This window comes from Chaetodon auriga, chromosome 4 (assembly GCF_051107435.1).
Source record: "Chaetodon auriga isolate fChaAug3 chromosome 4, fChaAug3.hap1, whole genome shotgun sequence".
NCBI lineage: Eukaryota > Metazoa > Chordata > Actinopteri > Chaetodontiformes > Chaetodontidae > Chaetodon > Chaetodon auriga.
The window spans coordinates 3,027,910-3,050,315 of NC_135077.1; the positions used below are offsets into that span (position 1 = coordinate 3,027,910).

General features: G+C 45.6%; 1 protein-coding gene across 1 annotated transcript in view; it reads right to left on the reverse strand.

The window, feature by feature from the left end:
- Positions 1–6: 6 nt before the first annotated feature.
- pkd1a (polycystic kidney disease 1a) overlaps positions 7–22,406 on the reverse strand; it is a 63,286-nt gene continuing 40,886 nt past the window's right edge. Inside the window, exons 25-56 of the mRNA XM_076728806.1 lie at positions 21,586–21,726; positions 20,236–20,557; positions 19,906–20,122; positions 18,826–18,985; positions 18,573–18,725; positions 18,284–18,428; positions 17,574–17,909; positions 17,372–17,460; positions 16,816–17,134; positions 15,340–15,517; positions 14,914–15,178; positions 14,637–14,832; positions 13,967–14,137; positions 13,733–13,876; positions 13,438–13,648; positions 13,208–13,334; positions 12,963–13,073; positions 12,603–12,652; positions 11,348–11,562; positions 11,147–11,225; positions 10,863–10,978; positions 9,687–9,889; positions 8,758–8,952; positions 8,490–8,629; positions 7,908–8,038; positions 7,443–7,539; positions 7,178–7,303; positions 6,165–6,336; positions 5,731–6,021; positions 5,348–5,482; positions 3,918–4,244; positions 7–3,708 (exon numbers count right to left, since the gene is read on the reverse strand). Coding sequence (XP_076584921.1) covers positions 2,635–3,708; positions 3,918–4,244; positions 5,348–5,482; positions 5,731–6,021; positions 6,165–6,336; positions 7,178–7,303; positions 7,443–7,539; positions 7,908–8,038; positions 8,490–8,629; positions 8,758–8,952; positions 9,687–9,889; positions 10,863–10,978; positions 11,147–11,225; positions 11,348–11,562; positions 12,603–12,652; positions 12,963–13,073; positions 13,208–13,334; positions 13,438–13,648; positions 13,733–13,876; positions 13,967–14,137; positions 14,637–14,832; positions 14,914–15,178; positions 15,340–15,517; positions 16,816–17,134; positions 17,372–17,460; positions 17,574–17,909; positions 18,284–18,428; positions 18,573–18,725; positions 18,826–18,985; positions 19,906–20,122; positions 20,236–20,557; positions 21,586–21,726 — 6,636 coding nt within the window. The 3' untranslated portion in view covers positions 7–2,634. The remainder of the gene's footprint in view (positions 3,709–3,917; positions 4,245–5,347; positions 5,483–5,730; positions 6,022–6,164; positions 6,337–7,177; positions 7,304–7,442; positions 7,540–7,907; positions 8,039–8,489; positions 8,630–8,757; positions 8,953–9,686; positions 9,890–10,862; positions 10,979–11,146; positions 11,226–11,347; positions 11,563–12,602; positions 12,653–12,962; positions 13,074–13,207; positions 13,335–13,437; positions 13,649–13,732; positions 13,877–13,966; positions 14,138–14,636; positions 14,833–14,913; positions 15,179–15,339; positions 15,518–16,815; positions 17,135–17,371; positions 17,461–17,573; positions 17,910–18,283; positions 18,429–18,572; positions 18,726–18,825; positions 18,986–19,905; positions 20,123–20,235; positions 20,558–21,585; positions 21,727–22,406) is intronic.

The following is a 22,406-nucleotide window of genomic DNA, read 5'->3' on the forward strand; positions in this document are numbered from 1 at the left end:
TGAAGTTTTGGATTTGTGCTCTTTGAGTGACCGCTTGACTGCAGACCACAAACCTGTGCCAAAGATCAGGGGAACGACTATTACAGCATTTGATTTTATTTTTTGACACCAAAACTATTTCGTTAAGCAACGTTCAGCAGTCAAAACTCTTTATTTGACTTTGTCAAGTGCAAAAGCAGGAGAAGTGCTGCAACTGCAAAATACAGATATGAGATACAAAGAAGAGCAAAGACATGTTTGTAACACCGTTTTAAAACAAAATGCATGGTACAACATACAGTGACGTGGAGGACAAGAAGGCGAGCTTTGGCACTATCTTGTTAATACACCGTACACATAGCAGAGGCGTTAACTGTTGACTGCTGAGCCACCTGTGCTTCCTAAGTGGCATATGGTGAACAATGATTTGTATTAAATAGGTTGATAGCTTTGGCTGTAGTGCTTCAGTTAGACTGGAGAAATGTAAAACTTTGGGGTTTGCAACACCAGTGCTTGACCTATGCTTATGCCACTGCAGCACATAAACAATACTGATCATGAAAAGCCAAAATATATACACCACAACGCACCAATATATACAGACATGTACACTCACAGGTGAAATGGTTTTCTTTCGTGAGATCCTGAAACTTAAAGATCGTTTTGGGCAGAAAAAAGGTGTGATAATGTTTCAAAATCAAATCTCTTAGGGTGTTGATGCTTTGCTTTACGCCGCGTAATGTTTGGAGTGGAAGAGCAAGGAAAAGGGGCCTGAATCACACTTCAGTATGCCCATCAGTACCTCTGCAACGTCTTCCCTTTCTCATATCTTTTAAAAACCCACGAGAACAGAGCACTGACACATAACTTCCCAGTTTTTGGCTGAGAGAAGAAGGAAGCTGAAGTCTAAAAAAGGCTGGAAGTCAAAGTCAGTGGCACGATTTCATCTCGAAATACACATTTCTTTGATTCTTAGATTACTGAAAACACCTACTTTGCCCCCAATTCTAGTTTTCCTGGTTCTTCCAGGTTTTGGGGAAAAGACTGGGGTCCCTGAGATCTGCCCATTGGACACAGAAGTACGCATGTTGATCAAAACAGGACATAAAAAGAGCAGAGAAAAGTACAAACACAACTACTCGCTATGGCTTCAACACCTTGATAATACTTATTAGGATGTTTCTATTATGTAGCTGTTAAGATATGAAATGAAAACTTGACACGAGCGTTAAATATGGCATTGGATATCAGCTCCATTAGGAAATAAAGTGCTAAGTACAAAATGAATGAATGGACTACTTGGCATGGTAACACTGCATAAATGATGCAAAAGCTTTGGCAACGTTTATAGTTAAGATACAGTATGAGTGAAGCTTCCTCTATTGGTTTGGGACACCAAGCTTATTACTTAACACCACAACTCGCCAAGAATCTACATCAGAACAAAAGTGCTTTTTAAATCACATCCATATTGAAAACAACACATTAAAAAAAAAAAAAACACTTTAAAAAGATAATCAGACTGGGAGTTATAATAGCTTTATGATGGGGGATCGTGTGTGTGGATAAATGTTCAGTAATGTAAAAGTGAAATCCTTCCTGCTTCCTCAACTTTCATCTCCAACCAACCTGCACTGAGCACCGTCTTCATCTGTCTTCTTCCCTCTTCTTGCCAACACTCCTTTGCTACTTTGTTCTGCACTACAATCATCTGCGACACCTCCTCCTCGTCAATACGTGTAGCTTCCCTTTGTCCCTCTATCTTTTTCATTTCTTCGTACTTGTGCTGTAAGGAGAGGATGGTTATATCTGCACCCTGAAGAACTGGCTGCTGGGATCCCAACAACCGTGTGTGTGTGTGCGTGTGTGTGTGTGTGTGCATGCTCGATTTTGTTTTCTCTTGTACCTCAGTGGGCTGAAATGTGTGGCACGGTACAATTAGCGCGTCTGTGCCTACAGTGTTATTTCTATGCATGTGTATATGTGGATGTGCGTATATCTGTGGGTCCATAAAACATGACTATTTTCAGACAGGCCACAAAAAGTACCCATGGTGACCGAAATATAAAATATAAAAATATGTAGACAGACAACATAACTGAAAAAAAGGACACAATTTTCTGAGATACACAAAAAAGACTGATTGCATTGTCTGCTTTCAACTGGTAAAGTTCTCAGGTGAGCACCTTCGTGTGCTCCTGTCAGTGACCTCCAGGGTCACGTGGGGTCGGGGGTCAGGTTTAGTCCGGGGAAATAAGGAGCAGGAGTATTCCGTGGTTTCAATGCTGACCTTCATGCGGCAGACAAAACCAGCTCAGTTAACATCTGGTGACCTGCACCTTGTTTCTGAGAGAACTGAACTGGGATTGGGACGGATCACGACTCATAAACCTGCAAAGTCCTATTTTATTGCTTTCCGTTCATCTTTCAATAACTCGAACTGCTCCTCTGCTCTGAGATTCTTCTTGTTTCCTTCTTGTTCTTGGTTCTATGACTTTTCCGTCCTCTGTTTTCTCTCCTTTGCTCGGGTTTAGAGAGGGGCACCTGGGGGACAGAACCTGCTGCCCCCGTCCTCCTCTCGTCCTTAATCCGACGTTCACTCGTGCGTTCCTTTACTCCACCTTTCACCTCTGTTTGTCCATCTATCCAGAGTCCTCAGGATTTGGGGTGTCCAGGGGCGTGTCTGTCTAGGTTGGGGTGCACCTTGTTTTTGAGGGGTGGAGGTTTGCGTTTTCGCTTGCGTGTAGGAATGGTGGTAGTGTGAGCTGGGTGGTTGAACAGGCTGGAGGAAGGGAGGGTCTCTCTCTCTGTGGGGGGGTCCCAGTCCCGGCTAGTGGGTGTGGGGGCAGGGGTAGATGGCGAGGAAGGGTTAGTTGCAGGGGTAGGTGGAGGCGCAGTGGGTGTTTTGGTCAGTGGGATGTGGGAAGAGGGAGTGTTTGCTGATGAGACGGGGAGAGAGGAGGAGGAGTCAGAGGCAGGTTTATCTAAGACTGGTGTAGGTGGAGGTGCACTCACTGAAGGTTTGGCTGCTGATTGAGGGGCGGGTGTGTGTGTCGTGGCAGAAGCTGGTCTGGCCTTTAAAAAGGGAACATGAGTGGCTGCTGGAGTCTTTTTGGGGCTGGCAGCAGTGTTTCCACAGTCCTTCGGAAGTTCACTCTTGTCCGTTTTTTTCCCCTTTTTGCTCCCTTTGTGTTTTTCTTTGCCACTCTTTCGTTCTCTCCATCCAGCAGAGTCCTTGTCCTCCCCCTTCCCTCTCTGTCCTGCCTCGCTCCTCCCTCCCTGACCAGCACCTCCTCTCTCTCTCCCTCTATGCCTCCTCTTCCTTTGGGCACGCTCCAGTCTGCACTCGATGTGGTACAGGTCCTCTGTTGCCACGGTGACACGGTCAAGCTGTTGCAGCAGGGCGTCCAGGGTGGGGAGGAGCCTCCTCAGAGAGGCTTCAGTCTCCGCTCTCTCCCTCCAACTGGTGCTTCCCATCACCACTCCTGGGCCGAGCCCCAAACCCAGGCCCAGCCCGAGTCCCAGCCCGATCCCCGGTGCTTCTGTCAGGCTGCAGGGGCTAGAGGAGGCCGGGCGCCACGAGGCCTCAGAGCCCGCGTCAACGCTGTCTGGGGTGGGAGGGGAGTCAGGACCATCCAGCGGCGGTAAGCACAGGGACTTACAGTCGCTGGTGGAGGACGAGCGGGACGGTGGCAGCTCCATGCCCTCGAAACGCACCTTATGACGGAACTAAGAAGAGAACGAAGGAGGAAGAAAGAGAGGATGGAAGATTAGGGGAAAAGTATTTCTAAATAGTTCTGGAAACAAAACCAATGGACTGTCTACTGCCATTAATGCCTTAATATTTGTCCCTATAAAACCTTTATAAGAACAGGTAAAACTACTGTGTTCTTCCTGAAATAGCTAAAGCAGCTGTAGACATTAAGCAGGACGTGTACCTCCTTGGCCCTGCTCAGACCCATCCACATTTTGAGTCTTCTGAGGAACAGCTCAACCATCTCGTAGTCTTGCAGATCCACAGCCGGACGGTACAGCTCTGCTCGGGCGCGCCGATAGTTCCTCAGCAACACAGACGTAACCAACCACAGCAACACCAGCCGAAGTACGGCAAAGCTCGCGTGGAACACCAGCGAGGAGACGGTGCTAGAGGGGCCGGTAGTCATCCAGCTAGCACGCCATGACAGGAGACCACGCCCACCGGCGCCCAACAAAGACAGACAGGCAGAGCTCACACTGCCGTAGCCGTCCAGGACGGAGTGGAAGAGCTGGAGTGAAGGAGACGGAGGAAGAAACGTTTCAAACAGCTGATTCCTCGCAGTACTTCACAGGGAATACTGGACAAAATCAAAAACAGTGAAAGCAGTAACTTATGCAGTAACATGTGTAGTGAAGACTTCGAAGGGACTTAATTAAAGGCATTAAGTGTATTTTTTGGTGAAATGGAAGTTATGTCAATATTGACATGTATGATCATAGTGAATAATGTCCAGTGAGAAACATGCTGTCTTCACTGAGAGACTATTGTTCCAGAGCAGCACAGAGGACTGATAGAGAGCTTCATCACATGGAGCAACGACAATCACCTGAAGGTCAACATCAGCAGAACTAATGAGCTGATGGTGACTGCAGTGCTTCAAATATGGATGCCACCAATGTTGCAGGCGCAGAAAAAAGACCTATTACATTACATACATTTAACATATGCTTTTGTCCAAAGTGATGTACAAGTTATTTGAAACAAATATGTTGACCAAAGTGAAATCTGGACCTGATGATTTAAAGCTACAGTATTTGTTGTTCTCCTGCTTAAAAAGACCATCATCACCGTCATGACCAAAACTAAGGCACTTTTGGTGAAGACACTCTCCTGTGTTGAAAAGAAGATTACCCATCATTATGAACTCCATTATTTCATTGTCGTGTTTAAAACCATTTTCGGTTTTTACGCCTCTTCTTGCTCTTCTTCCTTCTGTTCATGTTAGTTTATGTAAGATAATTATGCTTCCATTCTGGCAGGGCTGTCTCATAAAGAGAGATTATGCCTCAAGGAACCACGCTGCTTAAATAAGGTCGAGACTGATCTGCTGGGTAGCGTGTTATTATACGCATTATACGCTTAGACTTTTTATATTTTAAACTCATATAACTCAGGTATGTTGTCACGCTCTCATCTTTCGGTAAAGCTGCATGTCGGCATAAAGTAAAGCTTTAGATTCTGTCTACTGGTATTGCAGAAACTGGTTCGAAAGCATGACAGTGAAGCATGTTTTGTCTATGTTTATGTGTGTGTGTGTGTGTGTGTGTGTGTGTGTGGGAGATGCTCGGTGAGAGAGAAACAGAAGGAGCAGACAAGAGAAAAGAATCTGACCAGGTGTCCTGTGTGTGAGTAAGCCAGCACCAACAGCAGTAACGCAAGGGCGACTCCCAGCAGCTCCCAGACCGAGCGCCGCAGAGCCCTGCCAAACACAGCCCACTCTCTGAGGAACCGCAACTGGTGGGACGCCTGGATGATCAGAGAGGGACGGGGTCAGAGCGCGAACCAACTCAGAAATACATGACAAATGATTTTCCGTTGGCGTTAAATGGAAACTTCCAGTCTATTACAACTTGGGCCTCATTTCATAGTTTTGGCCGTCACTTCTAGCTGTTCTAACATTGTAGTCTTTACAGGACATTTATGTGCTTTTGTCCAAATACTTGCATTTTAACCAATCTACACACTTCTTGATAAGGATAGCCTCTCTCTCTTACCTTGAGCACCAGTATGAACAGCAGCATCGCAGACATGACTGTGTACATCTGGCTCTGTCTGGCCAACGGGTAGAAGTCTGTGAAGGCGTCCCGCGGGCGCTGCAGGTATGACGCCCACTGCTGCGTGGCCATGGTGCAGCGGCTCAGGTGCAGCCCGCACACAGAGGCTGCCAGAGCCAGTTTGCAGATGCCCAGGAGTCTCCAGGCTGACAGCAAGTATGCATAACCTTCTCTGAGGAAGCCCAAGACGCCCCGCACCAGGAAATACAGCACCAGGGCGAGGAGGACAATCTGGAAAACAGGAGGCCACAACGGAGACTGGTTAAACTGCCGCCAAAGTATCAAAGTCAAAGAGAGAGGAGAGGATTCAAGTGTCTTGGTGGTCAGCAGTTTTTGTGATTAGTGACAGTCTCAGAGGGGTTGCCTGGGGTTACCATGAGGAGGAGCTGCAGGTCCAGGCCTGTAATTGGCCACAGAGTGATGACAATGAGGTCAAGGCTGGACTGCGCACGCTCAGAAACTGGAAACTCAAACAGGAAGGAGAAGACAGCCAGGAGGTTCGTGTTGATGTTGTAGAGCGAGAACTCAACAGAGACAGCACGGGTCCTACGAGCGCACACACACACACACACACACACACACACACACACACACACACACACACACACACACACACACACACACAAACAACACACGCTTAATGGACTGTGATGAGATCAGGAGTCAAGAGATTTCACTGTCTGTTTTGGCTGCCTCTCTGTTTTGGAACCAACTTTCATATTTCATCTATCTTAGCTAAGCTGGGCGTTTCTATCGCAGGAAGTTTCATTTCATATGAGAGATAAAAAGCACTAATTCCCTTTTGTTCAAAAGACACAGTTAAGTGTGCTGTCAGATACCTCCAACACCCTCTACTTATTGGCTTTCTGTTGCTCCCCTCTGAAAACCTGCAACCTAACACCAGCTGTGGTAGGATTCAAGTTCTGTTTGTACCATCAGTTATTATTCGCAGAACAATTGTTGAAAGCCAGCCCACATTCTTAGCACGTTCTTAACTGGCCTGTTTTCTGTCTTTTATTTTCACTTTTAATGTTTTCATATGCAGCTTTTTAATGACTGCAGGCTGTAAGAGAAAACGCTCTTCAGGGAGACTCAAACTCCACTCCAGATTTATAGCACCGCAAGTTCGACTCTGTTTTATTCCACTATTGTGAAATTGTGTGCACACGCACATCAAGCCCGATTTCTGCTCCCTTGCATTTGGCCCCTGGACGTTGGAATAACCTGGTAGTGAGATCAGTGAGCTCTGAAAGCCTGAAAAATAAACTCACATAAACTGTACTGCGTGGGTTGGGAGGGGAGAATAATACCACATTCTAAATTTGACCTGGGATGTTTTTTATGCAGTTTTCGACTATTTTCAGTCCCATCTTCCCACATTCACTACCTGTAGTCGAGCCAGTGCTGCTGCTGCAGCTGCTGTAAGGAGGAAGAGGACTCCTCCAGGCTTCTGTTCAACCGCTGGACAACATCTGCACTGTTATTCACCCCCATCTGACCGAAACGCCACACCCTGGAAAGATGAGTGGGAGGAGACACAGGAGAAAGGACGACACTGCCATTAAAGATGAGCAGATCTTAAACAGATACTGAATCTGATCTACAAGTTAACCCCTGCCTGGTCACAGCCAGGTTTTCAATCCTTTCCTTACCAGTTCACGTTGCGAGCTCCGAATGCAGTAAAATTCTCAGCGTCTTTAGCGGTAGATGTAACCCGGCCCTTTGCCCAGATACTGGAACCACCGGCAACTGGAAAAACAGCAAAGTTTCAACAAGATCAGACATTCAACTGCAAATTGAATTCATCTTTTCCCCTGGAAGGTTCAATTCAAACATGAAAGAGAATGAGTTCAACAAGTAGGTGTTCAGAGATGGTAGTAATAATGTCCGCTGGAGCGCCTGACATGTTAAACATTAAAACCTTTATGCAGTCGACCCAGTATAATTTAAAGAAAGACAGGCGCAAAGAAACAAAGAAAAAACGTCAATGTTTCATGTGTACTGATTCAATAAGTCAGCGAGGTCTTCTGTCAGATCAGAGGAGCCTCAGTTGTTTAAATATTTAACTTCCACCGTCAACAACGAAGGCAGAGACAGCGACCACATTTAAATCTCACCCTGTGTGTCACGGATCTGACGGAGCCTCAGCGTGCCGAGTAACACGCTTCCTGTGTCTCTGAGGAGGGTGGAGTCGTCCAGCAGCCGCGGCAACAGGGAGTCATTCAGCCACACCAGAACATCGTCTCGGCTACAAGTGAGAATTAGAACATTTGAATATAATTAAATCTATGTAAAATCATATTATGTGTTATATATAAATGTCTATTTTATACACACACACTCATATATGTTTTTTTTAGAGAGCTGACTCTGAATGTCCTTACGCTAAAATAACACATCCAGGTCAACTCTCAGAGAAAAACTCAGTCTTGGGAGCAGAAACCTTTCTTTTCTTTTTTTCCATTAACACACTGTGTTTGCCTAAAAAAAACCAGTAAATCTTACAAGCAGACATGCAGGAGGTATGAGACGTTATTCTCAGCAGAAGGAACCAATAAAAAAAGCCAAAGTTCATGTTTTTGAAAAAACAGTTTCCCATTGACTGGACACCACAATATCTTCATTGTAGATCTGAAGTTCTACGTGTGTGTGTGTGTGTGTGTGTGTGTGTGTGCGCGTGTGTGTGTGTGTGCGTGTACCTGCTGATGTTATGGTAATCTGGTGTGTGTAGCGCTCGCTGCAGCTGAGTGCGCAGTCTCAGACTGTGTGTATCTTTGGCTGAGTCAGAGTAGTTGAGAAGCAAAACCACCAACAGGAAAAACATGTAAACCAGGAAATTCTGAAAAAGAAAACCAACAATTCAAACAAGTTAGCAAACTAGAAACAGAGCCCCAAACGTCCACAACACAGTAAAGACACAGAGACGACGTCCATCTCCCGAAGCTCGCCCGTCTCTCTCTCGCTCACCTTCAGCATGGTGTGCAGCATGTGGACCTTGCGGGCCTGGTGTCGAGCCTGAGACAGAGCAAAGCCTTGTGGTGGTCTCACTCTGTGCACCCGCTGGACCACCCTCTCCACCCGGGGGAACTCCACCAGCACGTCCTGGTCCTCCGGACGCAGGCGACGCACACACACTGCGTAGTAAACTGCCTCACACAACACCTGTGAGACAGAGGGAGGGAGGGGGGGCAGTGAGGGATTGGAAACTCAAGAGGTCGGTGAATTTAGATTCAGATCGGTCAGCTGAAAGAGGAAAAGCTCAACTGAGTCGTGTTAACATGACCAAAGCCAAATGGGGGTTTAGTCAAAAGAACGTTTCTGCAGTACAAAGTTCAGTCAGCACGTTCTGAACTCATCTTACATCTTTCAAGGGTACAAAAGCAGCAGAGTTATGTATTCTCTAAACATGGAACACTTGATTTCTGAAGGCGAACATCGTACATTTACACATCCAGCAGCTTCAGAGCAACAGCAGCCTTCATTTGGAGATGTATTTTTGCTCAAGTCAAATTTTCACTCTCTTCTAGCTCTGTTTTTGGTTTCTACCAATTCCCGAGGGAAACGTTTTGCTCTTTCGCTGCTGAATGCGGCGCTATGTTCACCAGCTCGTCTCTAACGTGGCTGTTTGAAGCACAGCGGGTGTCAGAGCCGTCTGTGCCTTCTGTGGCCCAAAATGTGGTTGATGGGAGCTGCAAGAGTGAACCAGAATAATAAAGCTGCAGGCTGTAGATCCAAAACTACGAGCCTGAAGACACTGAAACAGGTAATATCGTTCCAATTATACATACTTATTTGATCCATTGGTAATATAAAAATATTGATTAGTGCAACTTTAAATTAAAAAAAAGCAACACATTGTGTATGTATGTGTGTGAAGGAGCATCTCAGAATACTACCTTAAGTGGCTCCAACAGCAGGCAGGAGCACAGGAAACTGGCAAAGCAGGAGATGAGCCACATCATGGCCATGCTTTGACTGAACCCGTGACCCGCCCAAATCGAAACACCGCTGGCCAGAGCGATCCCGACCCAGCTGCCCCACAGGGCAGCTCGTCCACACCAGGGAGGAAACCGTCTGGGCCGACACACATCTGTCACAACTGGAGAGCGGAGAGGAGAGGAGGAGGGTCGGGAGGAAGAAGGAGACGTGTGAAAGGAAATACTGATAAAGTGAAATGAAAGACCAGAGGCAACAAATGAAAACAGTGAGGTAAATCCATTTTTCACAGGACACAAAGTATTTGAAAGTCATTTCACACTTCAGAAGAGAAAATAAGTTCCAAGTCTCGTTACGTATCCACAAAAACTCCAAAGTTTGTTCAGTGACCAACATGACTGACAGATCCATCTCGTTGCCCAAAGAAGAATAAATGCCGTCTTTAGAACTTTGCGTCCGGCGCAGAGTCAAGTTTTCAATTTGTTTTTCCTCTGACAAGAAAGGATTTGTTTTGTTTATTAAAATTCAGGCAGCAAAACGAAAGCACGATGCATATACTGTGGTTTCACATCAGAACATAGCTGTGACAGCCCAGACACACCGCCGCCAGCACTGGGCTCATTACTGGAAGCACAAACACAGACTTGCTCATTCCTCATCTATCCTATTTACAAGTAACCATCAAAGTTTGCTCGTTACCTAATGAGAGTTAAAGTATTGTCCTACAAAAAAAAAGATTCATGTGTCCCGTGTCACCAATCCAGAGAGCAAAGCACGCAGAGCAACAGCAGAACAGCTTGAACATGATTGATTGACGAGGAAAACAGCTTTCGGATGCTCTTTTAAGTCCGATCTGGAGATCTTTCACAATGGCTTTGTTGCTGTGATGGTTTGGTTTTTTTGGTTTTATTTTTCTTTCCATTTAAGCTGATTTGAAACTTTTTTTTTCAAAATCAATATTAAAATTAGCCCTTCAGACAATTCATAAGTGTATTTCTTGAGGTTTGATGAATACCGGCTCTGAGTGCTGGGATGAATTTTAATTGACAATTCAAACTTATATTTACAAGATGCCTCAACACACACACACACACGTACACACGCATACACACACACACACACATAGATACACACACCTGTATTTGAGGTGAAAGCAGTCTTTGGTGGGTCTCTTCTCACAGATTCTAGAGGAAGAGGCTCATTCAGCTTCTGGAGGAGAATCACTTCAGTCTTATCTCCGAAAATGCTCGAGCTGACACACACACACACACACACACACACACACACACACACAGGGAATGGAAATAAAATTAAACCTGAGCAAATCCACAAACATTCCAGGTAAAGCTGGTGAATTCACTGCATTCAGTAAACTAAGAGTGAAATATGATCACGTCTCTCGCTCAGGGATCAGACTTACAGGTCGGCCATCTCACTTTCATCTGCCTGGGGAAAGAAATTCTGTCCGTCTGTCAAGATGTGTTTGATCAGATCCTCGTCTGTGAGTGAAAAGCAACCGTTTGAACTGTGACACACAGAGTGTAGTAATACATCCAAATGCTCAACACGTTCTCAGTAAAGTGTGGATCTGTCACTGGAGACGCCTCCCTGCCTCGTTTACCTGAGGAGGTGAAATATTTGTTGCGTTGGTCAGTCCCCTCCTCGTCATCGGGGTTAAAGGTCATGTCGACGCCCAGGTGCCTGCTCCCCTGACCCCTCTTCAGCCTGGGCATCCCGGCCCCATGCCCCGCCCCTCCCACCACAGACACATCACTCAACAGCTCTGGCCAATCCCTGTCCTCCATCTCCTCCTCTGCCATGCCCCAACTCTCCACACTGAAATACACAGAGAGGCGTTGTTATGTAGCGTGAGGGCAAATATCTATTAATAGCAACAGATATCACCATGAAGCATCCCCAGCTGATTACTCTGATTAAGACAATCATTTTGCTTAAGACAACAATTCTGAATTTTCCTGTTGAAATGTGCAAATGATTCATTATCTAATTAAATATCAACCACATCAGAAATCTGTTGAACATGTGAACAAACCCCTGCATAAAACCCTTTAGACTAAGAAGGAGAATAAACCTGGAATGTTTGGTATTTAAGTGTTACTGAGGTGAGACTCCGAGTATGAGAAAGAACTCATTGTGAGAAAACAGCCTTCAGAGATGTGCACTCTGTAACTCCACATTCTTAGACAAAAAAATAAGACACGACAGGTGAAGAGTGTTAACATTTCAACTGACAGATAATGAAACTCGCCCAGATGATTACTTAGATTAACACAATTATTTTTTATACGACAAGTGTTTAAATATGCTAATTACACAGTATCTAATTTGCATACGTTTCCAGAACAGAAATCTGAACACTTAAATGTGTATTTTGAACGTTTCTTTCCACTAAAATCTCCAAACTGACCTGTGCATGAAAAAAAAACATGCTTTTGTCTGCTGTGTCTGGCCTTCAGCAAATGATTAAGTTACTCTGATGGTCTTCAGAGTTTCTTCTGTCTCTCTTAAAGCTTAAGTTTCTCAGGGGATGATAATTATGTTGTAGTAACATCAGACTACTGAGACAATTATGGCTTAAGGATTTATAGCTGCTTTGTGACAGGAGAGAAATCACAGAGATATACATAAAAAATAACACTTGATCTTTTCAGGCTCTTTTTAAAGAGTACTCTAATTCAAAAACTCTTTTCATCCTCGTCTTTCTGTCTTTTATGCTCTTTGTTCTTCAAATCTCTCTTATCTTCACTTTGAGGACAGCTGGCATTTACATGCTGCCTGACATTCATCTTCCAGTAAGTAAAGTTGTGCATTATCTACGTATCTACAAGTACTGTCATGGCAACAGAGCAAGTCACCTTTTGGTTGATGGAGTCGGCAAATCCACGTTGGTTTCCTCTGAGTTGGTCTGAGAAACAGAGAGGGTGATGGATGCGTAGAGAGAGAGAGAGAGAGAGAGAGAGAGAGAGAAAGAGAAAGAGAGAGAGAGAGAGAGAGAGAGAGAGAGAGAGACTAATGATCTCACACAGGAAAAGCAATGTTTCCTTGCTTGACTGCACCGTCCATTTTTATCTTAATCACTAGGCTGGAAAAACGATGGGATTTATTCTAACTTAATATTGATTAAATAATAAAGTAAAAAAAATACTTTATAGCATCTGTAGCCACATCATGCATCACTCAGCTGAACACCCCAGTGTGTTCTTGTGATACTCAACCTCGCCACTGAAAAAGAGGAAGGAACTTCCAGCCATGGAGTTGTCCAGGAAGTCATCAATTTCCACTGACTCCTGGTCCATTTGTGGTGGCACCTGCTCCACAGACACACACTAATGTTCACACACACACACACACACACACACACACACACACACACACACAAAGACAAATGTTCAGCTTCACGCTTGGTCTTCGGGAGGTGCTAAAACCTTGGCTGCCGTAGTTTGGGGCAGGTTCGTGTTACCTTGCTGCGGCTCATTCTGAATAGCGTGAAGACGAGCAGGTAGAGAGGGTAGACGACGAGACAGGTCACCACACCTGCTGCCACCGTTTCTCCATTTAATGAAGCAAACCTTGAGACGGCCCGCGGGCTGCAGCACAGGATGGCATTCAAATGTCAAACAAGTCAGTGGTTGTAATGTGGACACAAAGACAGGCAGGCAGTGAAGACAGCTGAGGAAGACGTCCCTGTACCTGTATCTCTTGTCCACCACAATGCTGTACCACAGAGTGTTGGCCAACAGAAAGAGCTGCAGCAACACAGCGCAGCACGTGGCTCTCTGCAGTCGGGTGAAAGGGCTGCGGGGGGGTCTCTCCCACAGCGACAGCCATAGGTGACTTTCACACAGCGCCCTCTGCAGCTCACAGCGCAGAAGGCGAGGCAGCTGACGAAGCACGGCCTCCTCTGAAGGCAACACGACAGAGTGAGCAAACACGTATGCACCATCAGCGGATGCTTGTTGTGGATGGTTTGGTTACAGATTCTTACCTGAGGCCTCCACCTCAATCTCTACGCGCCCATCAGTCCTCTCATTGTCAACTGACAGCCACTCCTCAGCCAGGAAGTAGTAGCTGCTTCCTGTCTGCAAGTCTTTGACCAAGACGTACTGCAGCATCCATGCTGGGGACAGACCTGAGGGAGCGTCGAGAAATGATGGTTATAAGGAGTCTGATCAAATATCAGCCGGCAAACAAAGACCACAGCTCTCATATCAATCCGTACCCTTGTTGTCATGCCAAATTCGTATTTTCCAGACACTGCCCAGACTGGTATCCGTGGCAATATGAAAGATGTCCAGAGCGTTGCGTGTGAATGCTCCTCTGCTGTCAAGGTGGCGGTGTCCGCTGCGGCTCTCGCGTCCATACAAACTGATTCCCACATGAGCCGTGGTGCCTGGAGGGACAGAGAGACTCATTATATCGACTATTTCATCACATTCGAAAGTCTGCACTGACTCTCCCTCATATCAACATTCATTTGCAGTCTCACAGTTTTTGCTATTCTAGTTATTAAAGCACTGACCTGACAACAAATAATTTACTTCAGAACTACAGAAATCGAAGTAGATAAAGGAGGTTTGTTCATTCACAGCCTGTGAAATGTCAGTACACGTTTGTGTTTTAAACTCTCTCTCTGCAGTTTTCCATGTTTATTATATTTTATGAGCACATTAAAAAGATTAGACGTGTACATCTGTCTGCATTATTCAAAGTTCTTCTTTTAAAGCTCTTGCAAATGGAGTTGGGGCTTTTAATTAAGGTCATCTTTTCAGGCCTATATTCAGGCTAATAGAGTAGTATGTAAGTTTAGTTCTGTGAGGTATAAATGACTCAAACTTGCATACTTTTCACCAACCCACTAGCTGTTTCACAGTGTTGCCTCGCTGACTCACCAGCCCCTCGGCTCCAGCCGGTCTTGACCTGGATCTCATACTTAAAGAGTCCATCTCGGCCGCAGAGTGGAACCACACCAGCCCGACGAAGATCCAGCTGGTCCAGCTTGTGCAAGATAGCTGCTGCCACAACATAGCTTAGTAATCCCAACACGCACACCAACAGGACAACCAGGCTTGGTGCTCCAGCACGCTCCTGAAGGAGAAGGGAGACAGTTTCAGTGCGTGTTCATCTTGTACATGGGCACAAAAAAGTGTTTGTTTTTCTGATACTGACAGGCACTTTAAAGCTGATGGCATCGGGCGGTACAAACAGGCCTGCGGCAAAGGCCGTGAGGTGCCTGGTGCGACAAACTGCTCTGCTGGCGTTGGTTTCTGCAAGGGGAACCATGCCATCTGTCCGCCACTGCTTCTCACTCTCACTGAAGTACTGACACAGGGAGGCAAACACCCCGACCTCCAGATGAACACCCACAGACTGAGAGCCAGGGCCGCAGGCCGTGCTCACGTTGATAAAGTAGTCCAGAGTGGTGTCGCAGGACCTGTGTGACACAGGTAAAGGAATGTCTTTGTAGTCAAATTGTACAGAAACACAATTCCAAATGAACGGTTTGGTGACCTGGGATCCTGACCTCGGCCCTCGGCTACAAACAGAAGTATATAGTTCTGTTTAATTCTGCAGTGGATGAACAAGAGCTCTTACTCTGGCGACAGGAAGAAGGTGTATTTCCTGTGATCAAGATCCTGCCCCCTCGTCATACTGCATGTGATTCGCTTTCTGTCTGTGCAGTTGAACTCGTTGGGTCGTTCGTGTGAGTGAAGGTACGCTGTGATGTATGGCTCCTCCACACCCTCTTCTCTTTTATCCTTCTCTCTGGCATCTGGGGAGGGAAAGGAATAAATAATGAGAGGAATGCAAGTGGGTCAGTACAATCACAAACAAAGGCATAAAACTGTGCGACTGAAGAAACTAATTAGGCCTCTATTTATCAAACCACTTTTAGGAACTGTGCCGGCAGTTACACAAATCACAAAGTGAGTTCAGTGAGTTCTGTTTTACCTTCCTGTACTTGTCATATTAATGCATCTATAGAATGTAATATCCCTTTTTGGCCCATACCATAGCTACATGTTGGCAAGCCCATTCATGCAGCCAATCTGTCACGCTGCAATTAAACACTAGACAGACTCATAATTATATATCTGGCACTGAAATAGCACTAGAAGTCACTTCAATTATAAAGAGTGCCAAAACACCACAGAATGACTCTATTGATCCTTGAGAGAAAATTACAGCATCATCACAGCTGCTTGGACACATTATGACAATACAAATGAAATGAAAGTGAGAATAATCCACTTCTTTTATAATGCAGCCCGATATGAAGCCCAACACAACAGTACGAACCTTTAAAGTGCCTTCCACATCAACAAACACACACAAACACAACAACATTGTAAGCTTAATCAATGGGTGTGTTTGCCGTACTCAACACATTATGTACTGTATTTCCTCAAATCGTCACGACAGTGCCTTTATCAACCTCAACTGCAGGAGGTATCAGGCCTTTAGTTGAGTCAGGCTTGTATTAGAGACCGGGCTTTAGTTCTGGTTCCCTCTGTTGTATAAGTCTAATTGGACAGATTTTAGTATGAAGCCTGGTTTTGATCCACTCCTGTTCGCCCTGTTGAAGTTACTGCATTACGCTTGTAATACAAACTCAACACTTATCTGTGTCTAAGTAAAAGCCTTCTAGCATTTCAGTTGATAGAAACCTGTACTTCCTTGACAAGTGAAAACTCATTTACTTGCAAGGTTCCCATATGGCACTTCAAATGTATCTACTACCATCTTATTCTTGTATGTTACTGCAAAATAGAGCTTGGCTGGGACTTTCAATGAGATATAATGACTGGGATCAGACGGTTACACTTAAAATGAGTTATCCTGAACAACAAGGTGTTGGAAACAGCGTGACTATACTGTTGAATTTCTATTTATCCACTAGGAGTTTACCCACGCTTGTTTTTCTGCCCCGGCCTCTATCAGAAACACGGGTTTGACTTATTTGTGTTGATCACGGCCCCAGTCTTAGTAGAGATCCAGCCTTTGTTTGACGACCGATTTTTATTTGAGGAAATACGATAATGTGTGTAAATGCTGAACGTGAGCACTCACCATCCAGAGAGGTAAAGTTGAGCTGCACAAACAGTCCTGCCTGCCTGTTGGTGTTTCCCGTGCTGACCCTCACAATGACAGAGTCGCAGTGGCTGATGTTAACAGCTCCAGCTGTGGGGACTCTGCCAGTGCCAGAACCCTCAGCACCTGCTTCTGCTCCACTACTTGCGTTGTTAATGGCCACCGTGATGGCTAGACTGTCATCCAGTCCAGAGATAGGAATCTGGGTGCCGTTCTCAGTGCGGAACTCCATGGACGCCACCTCGGTGGAGACAGTGTAGTTCGCCACATAGTTGAAGGGGAAGGGGTTGGACTCCACCTGGAGAGAAAAAGAAAGCAGGGAAAGTGGAGGAAATTAGATCTGATGGAGCGAAGCTGTGACAGAAGAAGATATCAAATACGAGGCCGCTTCAGACGAGTTGTTTCTATGAGTGTATGCTGATGACAGACTTCAAGCTGCCAAATTCTTTGACACCACTCTAAAGAGGAAATTGAAAAGGGGAAATTTGTACTCCAATCAGTAGTTTCCATCACATTACATATTCTTTGATGGTACCTGAAACAGTAGCTGCATGATGCTGTTTCCTGCAGCAGCTCTGCCAAGACTGCTGTTGAAAGCTCGGGGGATGGAGAACCGCTGGCACTCTAGTAAAAGAGGAGAGGAGGAGCAAATTTAACACCGATATAAACTATAGCGATTACAACTTTAAATGTGTAAATCTACCCACATAAACATAAACATAACTACCCAAGCCCACCTGGACTGTTGTTGCCATGGTAACAGAGCAGGCTCTGGGGGTCTGCCAGTTTTCCTGTGGCAGCGATCTCAGCTCCCCTCAGGACAAGCGGCTCCTCGTTGAGGACACGGGCGTGCATGAGGATCAGCATGAGGACCGAGGACAGGCTGTAAGCCTTGGCCGCCACCCGCAGAGGGTGTGGTTCCAGTGAGGAGGGTGAGGGGTCTAACACGGTGCCTCCTTGTTCCTCACCAGAGGAGGAAAAAGAGGAGGTGAAGGAGGATGAGGGGGAATCCACGTAGGGAGGCTGTAGGTAAGACTGGGATGTTGACTGGCTGACCTGATGAATCAGATCACCTGGAGGGTGCGAGAGGAGATGGGACAAGTGAGACGATGATTTTCTCTTTTTCCTTATATATATATATATAACCAAATAAATGTTTGGTTGAAATAAATGATTCTATCCTGTAGAACATAAAACACAGAATACAAAGACCCTTCATGGCAGGAAGGCTGACTAACTGACTTAGAGTTTACAGAACAAGTAGCCCTTGTTTCTTGTGGTCTCTTATGCTTCAAAACATGTGATCTGATTACAAACAACACCAATGAAAATGCAGTACTCTCCACTAAGCAATAAGCACGCATGATTAAATGACTTGTCGCTGCCTGCACTGATCTGAGAGCTGGAACCACTCATGCATGTACAGAGAGGCAGCGAACTTTCTTACCCATGATGTTCAGGATGTTGTCAGCTATCTCAGTGGGAGTGACGGTGCCCTGCTTGGTGTCAGTTTGCAGTATCTCAAGCATGGACTCCAGCTTGTTCAGCGTGCTGTTCTGACACTCCTCACAGATGAACTCTCGACTCACCGCCTGGAAAACACACACAGCTGATCATTTGTTTGCTTTCTAGGCTGCTTTTTTCTTTTCCATCAATATCCTTTTTTAATTGCCTGTCTTTCTGTTCCAGCCCTCTTTCCTTTGCTTCACACATCATCTCCCTCTCATCCCGCTCACCGTGCACTGAGCCAAAGCAGCGGAGGTCTGCTGGATGTCGTTAACAGTGGTCAGGTCTAGGGCGGTCAGAGCTCTGGTGATGTTGCTGCGGACTCTGACTCGGTGAGCGCGTTCATTTCGGGACACCCGCACCGACTCCCTGGTCTGCTCATACTGGAAGATAATTACAGGTGTAAGCAGATTTCAGGTATCATCAAAAGATAAATGATTGGACTGACAAATATATTAATTGATGTTAGGTGGATAGGCCTACCTCATTTAGGACTGTAATAAGAGCCAATGATAACTCTCGGACTCTCTGGGAGTCTCCCTGCTCCAGGAGCTTTTTCAGTTTGGTGTCTGTCAGCTCAGACAGCCAATGGGGAAGGCTGTTGTACTCAGGGGGAGGTTTTGGCAGCACAACCTCGATGGACCTGGACAGAAAACACAAAGCACTCTCGCTCTTTGCTGCTCTCAGGATGAACTTTACTTTTCATGTGTGCATGCTAAGCCTACGGTAAGACTATGAACATGGCAAATATAACTGCTTAACATCATCATCCACATCCACATCCGGAACTAACCTGCCTTTGGATCACGTAGCAGCTCGCCTTAAAAACAGAGAAGTATTTTCCCCAGTGCTGATACTCAGTTGTGTTTGTTATTTATTTATTTAGTTTTTAGACGAGTGTTCAACTCTTCCTATCTTTTACAGGAGCTGCTGCGAGAAAACCTAACAATTTAATAATTGCTTTAAGAGAGACTGTAAGGGACAAAACTGTAATTCCCTACAGAGCGAAACTATATAAAAGGTTCAGCGTGTAGGATTTCATGGTATCAGGCTGTAAAGTTGCAGATTGGAACCAACTGAGCACGTCTTGCCTCATCCTCCCTTTCCAAGTGTGTAGGAGAAGGGAAACTCTTTGGGGTCAGTGTTTGGTTTGTCTGCTCTGGGCTACTGTAGAAACATGTAAGTGCAACATGGCAGACTCAGATAGAGAGCTCATTCTAAGGTAACACAAACATGATTCTTATTTTCAGCTCATTATTCATAGTTAGGAACATTACATTCCGTTTCTGCAGATCGCCCTTAATCCTGCACACTGGACCGTTAAGCTCCGTGGTGAAATTAGGCTTTTCTACTTCTACATGAAGATCAGAAGTTGACAACAGAACAAAAACCTTGGAGATGATGGGGATTGGGTTTACTGCTCAGAAAAACTTTGGTAATGTTCGGGCTTAGCTGGCTGCAGTAGTTTGGGATGTAAACAAAAAAAAGCTGCAGCACTGAATCTTATTTAATTGGCCTCACTGCTGCTTAACTAAAGTAAACAATTGGGTAAAATGTAGTTACTTGTTGAGCGCAGTGATGGCAGCTCCCTGGTGGTCCTCCACTGTGATGGCTGCGGACACGCGGTGCTGGGCGGAGCTGAAGCCTGGGGGCAGGAAGGCCGAGTGCTCCGGGCTGCTGCCTTTGTACACACAGAAGTCCTCGCAGTAGTCTTCTCTGCAGCGCGTCACCAGTAAACTGTAGAGCAAAGGAGTCTCTGAGACCCCAAGATCACTGTAGCCTACAGGAGAGAATGTGAGAAAGACAAAAGTGAACAAACAGATGTAAACAGATGAGGAGTAATAGAGGGAAACAACGAGTGTGAGAGCGAGGTCACGCCTTCCTTCTTGCTACCTGAGCAGTTGAAGTGCACCCGGTCCAACAGTGCGCGAATCCTCCAGCCTTCACCGTCTCCGTCCCCGTACTCCACTCCCGCTTCCCCACCCCCTGTCAGGTGGCACTCCCCACCAGCCGGGGGCATATTGTGACGCAAAGTGATGGAGGCGGCGCCCTCGCCGTCCAGACTGCCATCGGTCACATGTAGGGTGAAGATGTAGGAGTCTCCATGACGCAGGATGCCCTGCCGCAGCACCAGGTTCATGCCGTCACTTCCTGTGGTGGTGGAGGACGAGTTTAGGACCAGAGTCTCATTCTGCAGCGTCATGGCACTCCAGCGCTGACAGACAGAGGGAGAAAGATTTTACTAAAAGCACGCTACATTTAGGGAGTTTCTCAGAAATATAAAGGCACTAATTAATTAAATGAGCAGCAATTAGCCAGAGCAAAAGCTTTCATTAAAGGTAAGTGCAGCTCAGTTTCCCTTTTAATTTTGTTTTTATGTTTTCCTTATTGTGTTTGGCTTAATAATTGAGCAAACATTTGGAGCCAGAAGTAAAGTGACGAGCAGTGCCGGATGATTCATGGGGGCCAGAAACCAGGCTATAACTGACCTGGTTTAATGCTTTTAGTGTGATTTTTTTCCTGGGTAGCACGTTTTGGAAAAGGGGTAATTAGGTTGAGGATGAGACGCACATTTTGGGGCCACAAGATATACACTTAATGGCCTTCTTGCCAAGAGTTAGATGAAAAGATTGATATCCCTGTCATGTCTGTCTATTCAATATGAAGCTACAGTACATTCAGCTGCCAGGTAGCACAGCGAAGCAAGAAAACTGGAGTCTGATACTGTTGACGGAAACTGTACTTCAAGCAGTTTCTATTCCAGCCAATCATATTCTTTCACTTGCACGATGATGTACATATATGTGGAAACTACAAACCTAAAAAAACTACTGTGTGCAGTCTGGAAAGTGAAGCACAGTGAAATTCTAAAATAGAGACTTATGTTTTATATATAGAGTACAGCTGAGCGCAGTCGGCTGGTATTTGCAATTTGAGGCCCAGTGACTCAACAAGTGTTTTGTCTTTCAAGTCGTTTCCCTGAGTTACTGAGGACCAATCATATCCTCTCTGGCTCCAGTTATACAATGACCTCATCCTCACACCCACACACTGCTGCCTGCATCACAAATCCCAGAGAAAGTCTGAATAGAGCAGAGAGGGAGAGAGGTGGAGCAGGAGGAGGAGACAGAAGGAAAGGATCTGGAAATGTTGATTTCACTGTCGCTTCTGTGGTGCAGTGACCTCATTTTGCTGTGAGACGGAGACTTGGATTTGTTTGTGTGTGTGTGTCTGTATGTTTACCCCACGGTGAAAGCCCTGGCAGTTGGTGCACGTTCCTCTGAGGTAGACATATGAGTTCTGGCTGACCTCGTAGATGGACTGGGCCTTACAGGACACACACTCCAGGTACACCATGGGAATGTGGCCACTCTGGACGAGCACCTGTCACAAACACGCACACACACATATACACATTGTGTTTTGTTGGCAGCAGCTTATTGTTTATGGTTTCTGAGCTTCTGATCACTGAAAGGAGATATCAGAACAAAAGCTGTGCAGAAAGGAATGCTGAGAACTTGAGAATTGGGAGAAAATGATGCAGTCATTATTGGAAGAGAGTGATTATTGTCGTTACAGTGAGTAACGTGGTTGATGCTATGAAATGAGTACGGAGAGATAGAAGCTCTGCAAAAAGCTCAGGTGAAACATGCTGAAACACAATGAACTGACAACAATCTAAGTCTCTCCACATCTACAGTAAGGCACACAGGCAGTATGTACGCTAACAACACATGCACGTGATGAATTTATTATATTCTATTATTTCTTATCTATTTATCAGTACTACCTATCTATCCACAGGTAATTAAGCATCACTAAATAGAAGCTGTTGCACTATTGCACATCGTCACTGTGGCATCAATAACTCTTTACTATGTTCATACGCTCACAGCCAAACAATCACAGCCACTGCTTCAACTACATCTTTCACTGTGCTGCTCCATGAACAGTCCTTTCCACGCGGTTAAGATGTGCCTTCTGATTGCTCCGCGTCACAAATTACAGAGAGAGACACTATTCTGACAGCAGTTTCCTCTAGCAATCAAGGGCAAGTGTCTGAG